This window comes from Gossypium hirsutum, chromosome D01 (genome assembly GCF_007990345.1).
Source record: "Gossypium hirsutum isolate 1008001.06 chromosome D01, Gossypium_hirsutum_v2.1, whole genome shotgun sequence".
Lineage (NCBI taxonomy): Eukaryota > Viridiplantae > Streptophyta > Magnoliopsida > Malvales > Malvaceae > Gossypium > Gossypium hirsutum.
The window spans coordinates 62,918,165-62,928,545 of NC_053437.1; the positions used below are offsets into that span (position 1 = coordinate 62,918,165).

General features: G+C 29.2%; 3 protein-coding genes across 4 annotated transcripts; all 3 read left to right on the forward strand.

The window, feature by feature from the left end:
• The first annotated feature begins 1,335 nt into the window (after nucleotides 1-1,335).
• On the forward strand, nucleotides 1,336-2,068 carry LOC107905361 (putative phytosulfokines 6). Its single transcript, XM_016832010.2, has 3 exons — nucleotides 1,336-1,529; nucleotides 1,643-1,710; nucleotides 1,794-2,068. Exons 1-3 carry the CDS (start codon nucleotides 1,424-1,426, stop codon nucleotides 1,899-1,901), a joined length of 282 nt encoding a protein of 93 aa, XP_016687499.1. The 5' UTR covers nucleotides 1,336-1,423; the 3' UTR covers nucleotides 1,902-2,068.
• Nucleotides 2,069-5,850: 3,782 nt separating this feature from the next.
• On the forward strand, nucleotides 5,851-6,784 carry LOC107905360 (putative phytosulfokines 6). 2 transcript variants are annotated; one of them, XM_016832009.2, is made up of 3 exons: nucleotides 5,851-6,026; nucleotides 6,149-6,213; nucleotides 6,317-6,784. In XM_016832009.2, the coding sequence occupies exons 1-3, from the start codon at nucleotides 5,924-5,926 to the stop codon at nucleotides 6,422-6,424; spliced, it is 276 nt and encodes a 91-aa protein (XP_016687498.1). In that variant the 5' UTR covers nucleotides 5,851-5,923; the 3' UTR covers nucleotides 6,425-6,784. The 2 variants fall into 2 exon arrangements, with proteins under 2 accessions (XP_016687498.1, XP_016687497.1); XM_016832008.2 differs by having other exon boundaries at nucleotides 5,852-6,026; nucleotides 6,143-6,213.
• Nucleotides 6,785-7,849: 1,065 nt separating this feature from the next.
• LOC107905359 (ribosome production factor 2 homolog) lies at nucleotides 7,850-10,339 on the forward strand. The gene is made up of 7 exons (XM_016832007.2): nucleotides 7,850-8,090; nucleotides 8,186-8,260; nucleotides 8,352-8,555; nucleotides 9,069-9,314; nucleotides 9,392-9,634; nucleotides 9,721-9,786; nucleotides 9,866-10,339. The coding sequence occupies exons 2-7, from the start codon at nucleotides 8,192-8,194 to the stop codon at nucleotides 9,980-9,982; spliced, it is 945 nt and encodes a 314-aa protein (XP_016687496.1). The 5' UTR covers nucleotides 7,850-8,090; nucleotides 8,186-8,191; the 3' UTR covers nucleotides 9,983-10,339.
• The last annotated feature ends 42 nt before the right edge of the window (nucleotides 10,340-10,381 follow it).

Sequence of the window (10,381 nt, forward strand, 5' to 3'; positions counted from 1 at the left end):
ATAATAATATTCATATCAATTGAGCTAAGACTCAATAATTATTATTTTTATTTTTTTAAAAATGAAATTGTTTATTTTATACGTAAGAATTAAATTTAAATCTAAAAAAATTAAGCCTATTGAAGGTGTGAAACATGATACAAAAGAGAAACAGCTGTCGGCCAAATAATGGGGAGCACAGTCGTATACTTCAAATTTTGACTTGTTGACACTTCTTTAAGTCTTATTATATTATTCCCTCTACTTTAATAATTGTTCATACACATTAAAAATAATAAAAAATTAAATATAGGAAATGATGGTAATATATATTGTAGTTTTAAAGACGGAAATATGGGTTTAAATTTTAAAGATGATATTGATAAAATGAGCATTCGTAATTCCCAAAAAGGTTAATCTTAATAAATCTTAAAATGGACATGAAAAATATTTTAATTGTAAATAAAAATAAAAATAAAAACTAAATTTTATATCTTTTTTATATACATCGTAGTCCAATTTATTATGTTAAATATGTTTCAAAAGATATTTCATTATGTAACTTCATATATTTACTTATTAATATATAAATCATAATAATAAAAAAGTATGAATCGTAATAATTTACCATAATTTTATAGAAACAGAGACAAAAATATTAAAGGAATTAAAGTTGTTAAAAGAACAAATTCTGTAACTATGATTATTTAGTAAAATGCGCTTCTAGTTAATTTTATATTCATTTAATCAAACACTTGAATTTTAGATTCCGAGCAAACAAAATAATATAACATACCGTTCATAACCTTACATTATTGTAATCTTATTAGGAAAAGTAATCTCACATTCCTTGATTAAAATACTTAGAAATGCATTAAATTCTCAGTAAAAGCCCCTATACGAAAAGTTAGATTACATTTTACTCGTTCTACTAAAAATGGGTAAATTAGTCATTGTACTTTAGACTAAATAGCAAACTGGTTCTTTTGTAAAAAAAATTCATCTATTTTTATAGTTAAAAAATGGTCCCTATATGTTAACATGACATGCATATAGAACAATACGTGTCACTATATGGTTATTCTGTCAATTTTATTTGTTTATAATATTACAAATGAATAAAATTTTCAACAGAAATTTTTAACAGAAATTTAGGGGCCTCCATGAAACAATCTATCTCCTAATTTAGGGGCCTCAATGATATTTTACCTTAAATTTTCATTTTTACTCGTTTAGAAACGGGGAATCAAAAAGAGGAAATAAAAAGGAGGCCCACTATCTCTGTTGAGAGTTGTAACTGTCGTGTTAAGGTTCTGCTGCATGTGACTTCAACGCCACTTTTCTTTCTCCCACCATTTACTGCTATTTATACACACTTTGCCTTCGTCTACTCTGCTTCACATTCATTACAACATATTCTCTTCTTCTTTTTCTTTTTAAAACAATGAAGGCAAAATTTTCTGGGTTTATAACCTTTTTGTTCTTAGCTTTTCTTCTTCTTTGTTCTTCCTCAGTATCTGCTCGTTTGCTGCTGCAAATCAACAACCATGGTTAGTTTCAACCAAAACCCTTTTCCGCTCTTTGTTTCTTTTAATCTATTTTCTCTTTTATTTTGGGTGTTTTTTGGGGTCTAATTTATGTATTGAACTGTAAAAAAAAAAAGGTGAAAAGGAGCTTAAAGCAAACGAGATGATGATGATTCAAGCTGATAGAAAAGATGATTTCTCAGAGGTAAGAAACTTCTTTTAGGTTAAATTTTCAATGAATCAGATGATTAAAATTTGTCCATCATTTTAATTATCTGTGTGGTGTAGTTGATGGGAGCAGAAGAGTGTTATGAGAAAGATGAAGAATGTGTGAAAAGGAGGATGATGGCAGATGCTCATTTGGATTATATTTATACTCAAAATCATAAGCCTTAGAATTATGATTAACGATCCATAAATATACAATACAAAGGGCTAATATATATATATATATATAGAAAAAAGAATTGTGTAGTTATGAAGTTGTATGTATGTATCTAGCATTTAGCAAAGTTTGAATGTATCTTTCTCTGTTTCTTAATAATATAAAGCTTTTTAAGGCATCAAACACACACACACACATATCTATGTATATTAGATGTATTATATGAAACCAAGGATCCAAGGAGAGGCACACTAATAAGAAGCACCTATTGACCGAACATGTGGATTATCGTAAGGTCACATAAGAATTTATTCAAAAATTCCTTTTATCATATTCTAGTAAAACATCTATAACTTTATTATCAACTCTCGATAATATAATTGGATCACGATGTATCACATCTTAATAAGACTTTTCATGACCCTACCTCTTAACGCCGTGTAGTAAGAGATCTAGTGCACGAAACTTCTTATCTATGTAAGTCGTTTCCATTACCATTGCATTGAGACTTCTAAAATCACTACTAACAACTTTCGGCAATCAATACATCATATGAACTGTCCACTTTCTCCAACTTCACATCTTATATCTAGTGTCACGAGACTAGTACTTTAGCCTGGCAAACTACGCAACCTTAGACGATTTCTGGGGATCAAAGTCAGCCTACTTTCAAAGAATGAGAATTCTTACAGAAATTCTCTAAAGCACCAAAACAAAGTCGAAACAAACTTGAAAGAAAAAAGAAGCTACAAACGAACAAAAAGCCACTAATTGTTTGGGTAAACGCTCTCAAAAGTAACATATGACTTTGAAGATTTACAACTAAGTGAATACAAACAATATAAAAAATTATTCACCCACCTTAACTACATATTTCAAATTCCATGTATAAGTGGATTAATTAGTCATGTAATACATAAACGTTAAGATATATTAATTTTTCTTTAAAAAAACAGTTAAAAAAATGAATCATGTGAGAGATTTTTAATTAACTTGCTTTCAACATCAAACATTTTACTATATATAAATTTTTGATTGAATTAGTGTCACGGATTAATTAAACATCAATTTAGTTGAAAAATTATCAAAAAACCGTTGTTTTATAAAGTAGCAATTATTAGAATGAGAATGTTTCTGTCATTTTATATTTTTTTATATAAAATCTATAAAAATTAATTTAAACTCATAGTAAATCTAAAAAAAATACTCATAAAATCCTAAACAACATAATTTTAAAACTTTTCTAACATGGTACAATGAGTTGGGTTATGCCTTTTTCTTCAGATTTCTTAATAAATGGGCAACAATGTCTTAAATTTTAATGAGTTAAGTTTTAAAGAAAAAAATCTAAACGCAAACTCGCACTGATTCGATCCGACTGCATATAAAAAAACAGATATTATAAGGAGTTGTTCCAGATAATTTTTGAACAACTTAATTTCATCATAAAACCATATATAAACTAAAAAAAAAGTCCTTCATGTATAAATAGTTGTAGACTTGTGAATAGAACTGTTCATAGATCGGGTTACCCGTCCTGGCCCGAAGGCCCGCTTGAATTTTGAAAGGATTTAGGTAAAAATATTAGGCCTAAAAAATGAGATTGGACAAAAAATAGGCCCATTTAAAATATGGGTCGGTCTTAGAATTAAACATTCAAGGCTCAAACCCAGCCTGGTTCGTTTTTAAGTAAAGTATTTATAACACATTAAAAAAATAAACTTATACTAAATATATAATACTACTCTAATGTAAACATTAAAATAATGTTAAGATGACTATATAAAAATTTTCTATAAATAAAGATATATATAAAACTATTAAATATTAAATTAAAATAATATAAGTAGGCCTAAAATGGGTTTGTGTTAATCTTTTGCAAATATGGACTGGCTTAAACAAAATTTTAAGCTCATATTTTCAGGCCGGGTCAGGCTTGGATAAGCATAAAGTATTTTAATATTATACTTAGGCCTAACCCGGTCCATAAGCACCTCTACCTTGGAAAATCACAATTAATATGACCAAATTACACCGCTAAAATTTCTCTCAATTAAGCACTTGATATGACATGAGATCTTCATCGATTAAAATTTTGTTGATTGTAAATCCATTCAAATAAAGCAAGTGAATCATGGTAGAACTCTTCAAAAATATCACCTTCGCTTGTAAGACCTAATTCAACCAACTTTGCATGTTATAATTGTTAATTATGATTAAATAGATACATGCCACGTACAAAAATAAGATATGAAGCTAACACATATAAGGATCTTTTGTCAAATAATAATAATATCAAGGATCTAAATGAGAAACAGCTGTCGGCCAAATAAATAATGGGGGTACAGTCATAGTTCACATCTTGGACTCGTTGACTCTTTGCTATTTCTTATGTACATCTTGTTATATTTTATAAAAAGAATTAACTTTTATATTTTATATTTTTATTCAATTTAGTCTTTAATCTTTTATTTGGAACGAATTAACTGACATAATATTATGTTGTCATGTATACTATGTTAACAAATAATTTAAAATAACAAAAAATGTGTAAATAAAAATTATTAAGAGTTCCAAAAAATTATATAAAAATGCATTTAGAAATTAAAAAAATTGAAAAAAAAACTTATATATTTTTTAAATTTTCAATAAAAATTTAAAAAAAATCATTTTTTTAAATATTGGAGACTTTTTTTATTTTTTAAAAATTTACAATTATTTTTTATGAGTTTTTGAATTTTTAAAATATTTACTAACATGACATATAAGATAAAGTAATACCACGGTAGCAATAAAATACACATGAACTGCTATGGGAGCTACAACTTCAATGTTTGATGCAATTTCTAATAGAAATGTTGCATTGTACTGAAATCTAATGTAGCTCAAAATAAAAGGTTTGAAGGCTAATTTATCTCAAATAAAAGAGTAGGGGTTAAATTGAATAAAATTATAAAAAATGAGGGATGAACTTGTTATTATGATTTGTACATATAACACCAAAATAAGTATTTAACGACACAATTTTGTCGGAAATATTATTTTGCTCCAAGGGCAAAGCTAGAAAATTTTTTGGGGAGTCGGAATTAAGTTATATATTTTTATGAGAGCTAAAATATAATTTCATAATTTTAATAACTTATATATTTACCATTTTTAAAAGGCTAAATCAAAATTTTATCATTTTTGGATAAAGTGTAATTTTATCATTAACTAAATTAAAATTTTGTAAAAATTAAGGGGCCAAAAAGTAAAATTTTACATTTTAATATAGTATAAATCAATGTTAAAATTTAGAATTATATATCCATGTATGTGCCGTGTGTCCACTAATACTTATTGGTTTTATTTGGATAAACTATAACTAAGGTTACTAAATTATTAGTTTATTTACGTTTTGGTCACTCAACTTTAAAAATTTACAAAATAGTCATTTAACTATTCAAAAGTTTTTATTTGAGATTAAATAATTTAAAATTTTTTATTTAAATTACTGGGCTATTAAGTTTTTTTTTTTTAAGTTTGGGTAGCAAGCTTCATGCAATGATTCGATGCTTGATACAACAGATTAGTACCTATCGACGAGTAGAACGACATAGCTTAGATCCAAGTCAATTTGATAGTTAGTGTCGAAGATCAAAAAAGAAAGTTGTTTGAATTTTAGTTCACAGATTTGTAACGTTCAAATTGCTTCATGAAAATAAAATTAAACTATAGAAGAAAAGTAAAAGAAGAACTTTTAATTGATGCAAGCGATGTGAATAAAAAAGGTCATACAGTAGCAATTTTAATAGCCTAGTGATTTAAATGAAAATTTTCAAATAATTTAGTAACCGTTTTGTAACTTTTTAAAGTCGAGTGACTAAAACTTCAACTTATAAATAGTTTAATTAACTTGGGTGTAGTTTACCCATGTTTTTTCTTAAGCTGTGGGCATAGATATGCGGCTATATATACAGACTTATAGCCTTTGAGCCTCTCTCATTCTTCACAGTATTCATACATCTCTCTCTTAAGTTTTGTCTTTCAAACGATGAAGCAAAAGATTGTAGGGTTTATAAGCTTTTTGTCGTTAGCTTTTCTTCTTCTTTGTTGCTCCTCAACATCTGCTCGTTTGCTCATGCAGATCAACCATGGTTCGTTTCAATAAAAACCCTTTTGCACCCTTTGTTTCTTAATCTGTTTTAGCTTTAATTTCTCCTTCATGGTGTTTTTTTGTGGGGGGGTCTAAATGACATTTCTAATTGTAAAGAAACAGGTGAAAAGGAGGTTAAAGCAAACGAGATGATCATTCAAGCAGATGCTAAAGATGATTTCTCAAATGTAAGGAATTATATATATATGATATCCCTTTTTCCCTAAGTTCTTATACATACATACATACATATATATATGGCTATTTTCTTTGGGTTATTTGGTGGTGCAGTTGATTGGAGCAGAAAAGTGTTATGAGAAAGATGAAGAATGTTTGGAAAGAAGGATGATTGCAGATGCTGGTCTGGATTACATATACAGCCAAAGTAATAAGCCTTGAATGAGTGGCGGAGGTCGGATCCTCGTTCTGGGTATAAAGCAGTTTTAAAATTCGTAATCAACATTTACTCTATTAATGGACCTACAGAATATGAAATATTAAATATTGAGCTCGCTTTAATAGATATATTGAAAATAAAAAAAAATAAACCTTAAAATTATAATAATAAAAATTAGCCATAATTAATAAAACACAAAGGAATAATAATATAGTTTTACATGTAGTCTTGTTATGATGTGTTTGATAGAAAAGTTGTGTGTAGTTATGAAGTTGTAGATGTTGTAATTTGTATTATCTCTCTATAGATAAATCCTTATTATTATCGAGTAAATGATAAGAACGAAATGCATATATAAATTATTTAAAAGTTGATATAATATATATTAACTTTATTATAATTATGTTGATTTGGTTGATGTAGAGATATGATGTATAAAAACTCACGAAAAAAGTATCAATATTGTGCATAATATTAATTATATAATATTTGCACGCGGGGATTCGAATCAGTAACCAAAACTTAAAAGCAACATGCTTGCAAGAATGTTACACTTCGCTAGCCCAAGTGTTTACCATGATGCCCTCCATGAATCTTCAGTTGTTGGGGGTACTGTCAACTGAATGTTTCGAAAATTTCTTTTGAATGAGTCAAATCTTCCCAACAAAGTTCATTCTAACATAAAAAAAAAATAGATTACTTGTTAATATAAGTTACGGTCATATAATGTAACTTTAGGTAATTAAAGCATTATGTTGTAGACATGAGAATTTGGGTTCGATCCCAAACGACCGCTCTCCCAATTTGGATTTGAATCTTCAAAGTATCAATGTGTAGCAATCAAAATTTTCTATTAGCTTAACGTCAGCTTGGGTGTTAAATGATAGCTTGGATCTCACCTGGAATACATTTAAAATAGGTGGGTCAAAATTTGAACATATGTATATCTACTACATGGATAACTTGGATATGGCTTGTTAAAAAAAATAGACTATGTCACTAATATTTTAAAAGGCTATTTTTTATATTCCTAAATATATTCTTAAATATATGGAAATATAAATAATATATTCCTAAAAGATAAATTCCCATAATAATATCCTAATAATGTTAGACCTAAGTTTAAATTTTGATCAACTTATTTTAAATATTTTCCATTTCATATCCAAGTTAACATCTAATACCCAAGCTGACACGTAAGTTGATGAAAAGAGCTAAATTATATTTTGAGGACTCAATTAGAATGTTTTGAAGTTAGAGACTAATTTAGAATTTAAAACATAGTATAAGGGTGTCTGATGAAATTACCATAGAAAATACAAGGGTAAACTACACCCAAGGTCACTAAATTATTAATAAGCTTATGTTTTGGTTACTCAACTACACCCAGTGACTTAAATAAAAACTTTCGAATAGTTTGGTGATCATTTTGTAACTTTTTGAAGTTAAATGACCAAAATGTAAACATACTAATAATTTAATGTCCTTGAATATAATTTATCCAAAATACAAAATAAATTAACTCGAAGAATGGGCCTAAGTCCAACAACGAAAACCCATATAACTGTCCACTCTAAAAATCTAAAACCCTAATTTCAAAAACAAAACTGTAAGAAAAAACCCTAGCGTCTCCCATAACCAGCAATTTGCGTCCGCCTTTGATATTCTGTAAGTTGCGAGCTCTTCCCTCTTATTTATTTGCAATTTTATTTCTAATCCAATATTTTTAACAATAAAGTTTTCATCTTTTTTTATTTTTTCAGGTAACCATGATGAAAATTAAGACCCCAAAGAAAGGAAGAGTCAAAAGGGAATTAGATAAACGAGCCCCAAAGCTCGTAAGTCACTACGAATTTCTTTAAAATTTTGATTTTTAATGAAGATTTAAGCTGTGAAAAAAATGGGTTTAATTGAAATTGTGTTCGGCAGGTGGAAACAGGAAAGAAAACACTGATACTTCAAGGAACAAAGACTAGTGGCACATTGAATAGTGTTTTGAGTGAAATTTACCATTTAAAAAAAGGTGGAGCTGTGAGGTTTACAAGGAAGAATGATAATATAAGGCCATTTGAAAGTGGGGGTGAAACTTCTTTAGAATTCTTTTCTCTCAAAACTGATTGCAGTATCTTTGTTGTAAGTAATCGAATCAAAACCCTAAAGCCTCATTCTTTTTTTTCCCATTGATTTCAACTATGTTTGTTGTTTTAATTTTGGGTTAAAATATGTCATTGGTCCTTTTGTACTTTTCAGATTCCAGAATTTATGTCTAACTCTTAACATTGTTAGGATTATTTTGTTAAATTTAGGTTCATTACAAGGTTATTGTTTTAGTTACATTGCTATCAATTGAGTATAAGGACTAAATTTCAAATTTGAGAAGAGTACAGGGACCTATCACAACCTTAATTTAGCATTATTATAGACTTATGTTATGTAGCGTTTGGTTCTTAGTAAAGAAGGTATATGAATGATGAATATATTTTTACAGCTGTCCTTGATTTTGTTGGTTTTACTGTTTTAGCATAGCGCTGAGTTCAATCAATGCTTAATCAGTTATAAAAACCTGTTTAGCTTAGTGGATTCTCTTGTAACCGTAAGGCAGTAGTTTTCTTGATCATCGTTTTGATTATGTGCTCGTGTTGACAGTATGGTTCACATTCGAAGAAGCGACCTAACAATCTAGTTATAGGGCGAATGTACGATCACCATGTATACGATCTCGTAGAGGTTGGGGTTGAGAATTTTAAATCCATTGAATCATTCACTTATGACAAGAAGATAGCACCTCGGGTTGGATCTAAGCCTTTCATTGCTTTCGTTGGAGAAGGATTCGAGAATGTAGATGAGCTGAAACATTTGAAGGAAGTTTTGCTTGATCTTTTACGAGGAAAGGTTCGTATTTAGCTTTTTAGCACTTTGAGTTTTCTATTTTAAAAGGATTTTGATGAAGATATCTGTAATTAATTCAGGTTGTGGAGAATATAAACCTTGCTGGATTGGACCGTGCTTACGTATGTACAGCAATTTCTTCGAATAAGGTATACCTTACGCATTGTGCCCTTCGCTTAAAAAAGTCCGGCACTGTAGTTCCGAGGATGGAACTCGTTGAAGTAGGCCCTTCCATGGATTTGGTGGTTCGACGTCACCGTCTACCAAACGAAGGCTTGAGGAAAGAAGCAATGAAAACTGCTAAAGATCAACCTAAGAAGAAGGTACGATGAATATGCACATCAACTCTTTAACACTTTGTAACGAACTTCGGGTTTCAGTTAACAAACCAAAATTTTTCACTTCGTAGGTTAAAAACGTTAGCTCAGATGCAATACAAGGAACTATTGGCAAGATCTACATTCCTGACCAGAAGGTAAGGCGACTTTGATTTTTGTGTATATTTTTTGAACTCGAGTAATGCCTGTTATTTGAACAATACTTGCTTCTTATAGGTCGGAGAAATGGCTTTACCGAACAAAGCTAAAGGTGTGAAGAGAGAGCGCCGAGAAGCTAAGAATAAAGACGCAAACGAACATGCCTCGAAAAAACAGAAGGAAGAATCTGAGTAAAGCCGTTTTGCATGCATGTGTGCTAAGGCGTTCAACTATATAATCTAGTAATTTTTGCTTTACGGTTTTTATGTTGGATTGTTGCTTTTATTTTAACCTTAAATTTTATTGAAAAAAGAAAGGCAAAAAAGAATTCTGTAACAAACTGTTGGATGTTTTTGCCATCCAATTTTGGAATAGAGGAGAAGCAGTGAAAAGTACTCAAGTTAAAAAAAAATGTCGTCTGTACTGTCAACCTGCGGGGGGACGAGTTCGAGTAGAAGTGTGAAACCGGTTGATCTGAAAATTAGTGATTGGTTAAGAACCCTTTTTGTTCCAATTCAGGGCATGTTATAAAACACATTCAAAATTTGATTAGACTACTATCAGCTTAATCTTTGAATATCAACTATGTTAGAA

What these genes read in the sequence shown, in the direction of transcription:
- LOC107905361 (XM_016832010.2), top strand. Translation starts at nt 1,424, where the DNA reads ATGAAGGCAAAATTTTCTGGGTTTATAACCTTTTTGTTCTTAGCTTTT. An exon ending in GCTGCAAATCAACAACCATG is followed by an intron (nt 1,530 to 1,642) that starts GTTAGTTTCAAC and finishes AAAAAAAAAAAG; the next exon opens with GTGAAAAGGAGCTTAAAGCA. An exon ending in GAAAAGATGATTTCTCAGAG is followed by an intron (nt 1,711 to 1,793) that starts GTAAGAAACTTC and finishes TGTGTGGTGTAG; the next exon opens with TTGATGGGAGCAGAAGAGTG.
- LOC107905360 (XM_016832008.2), top strand. Translation starts at nt 5,924, where the DNA reads ATGAAGCAAAAGATTGTAGGGTTTATAAGCTTTTTGTCGTTAGCTTTT. An exon ending in GCTCATGCAGATCAACCATG is followed by an intron (nt 6,027 to 6,142) that starts GTTCGTTTCAAT and finishes CTAATTGTAAAG; the next exon opens with AAACAGGTGAAAAGGAGGTT. An exon ending in CTAAAGATGATTTCTCAAAT is followed by an intron (nt 6,214 to 6,316) that starts GTAAGGAATTAT and finishes TTGGTGGTGCAG; the next exon opens with TTGATTGGAGCAGAAAAGTG.
- LOC107905359 (XM_016832007.2), top strand. Translation starts at nt 8,192, where the DNA reads ATGATGAAAATTAAGACCCCAAAGAAAGGAAGAGTCAAAAGGGAATTA. An exon ending in CTGATTGCAGTATCTTTGTT is followed by an intron (nt 8,556 to 9,068) that starts GTAAGTAATCGA and finishes TCGTGTTGACAG; the next exon opens with TATGGTTCACATTCGAAGAA. An exon ending in TTGATCTTTTACGAGGAAAG is followed by an intron (nt 9,315 to 9,391) that starts GTTCGTATTTAG and finishes TAATTAATTCAG; the next exon opens with GTTGTGGAGAATATAAACCT.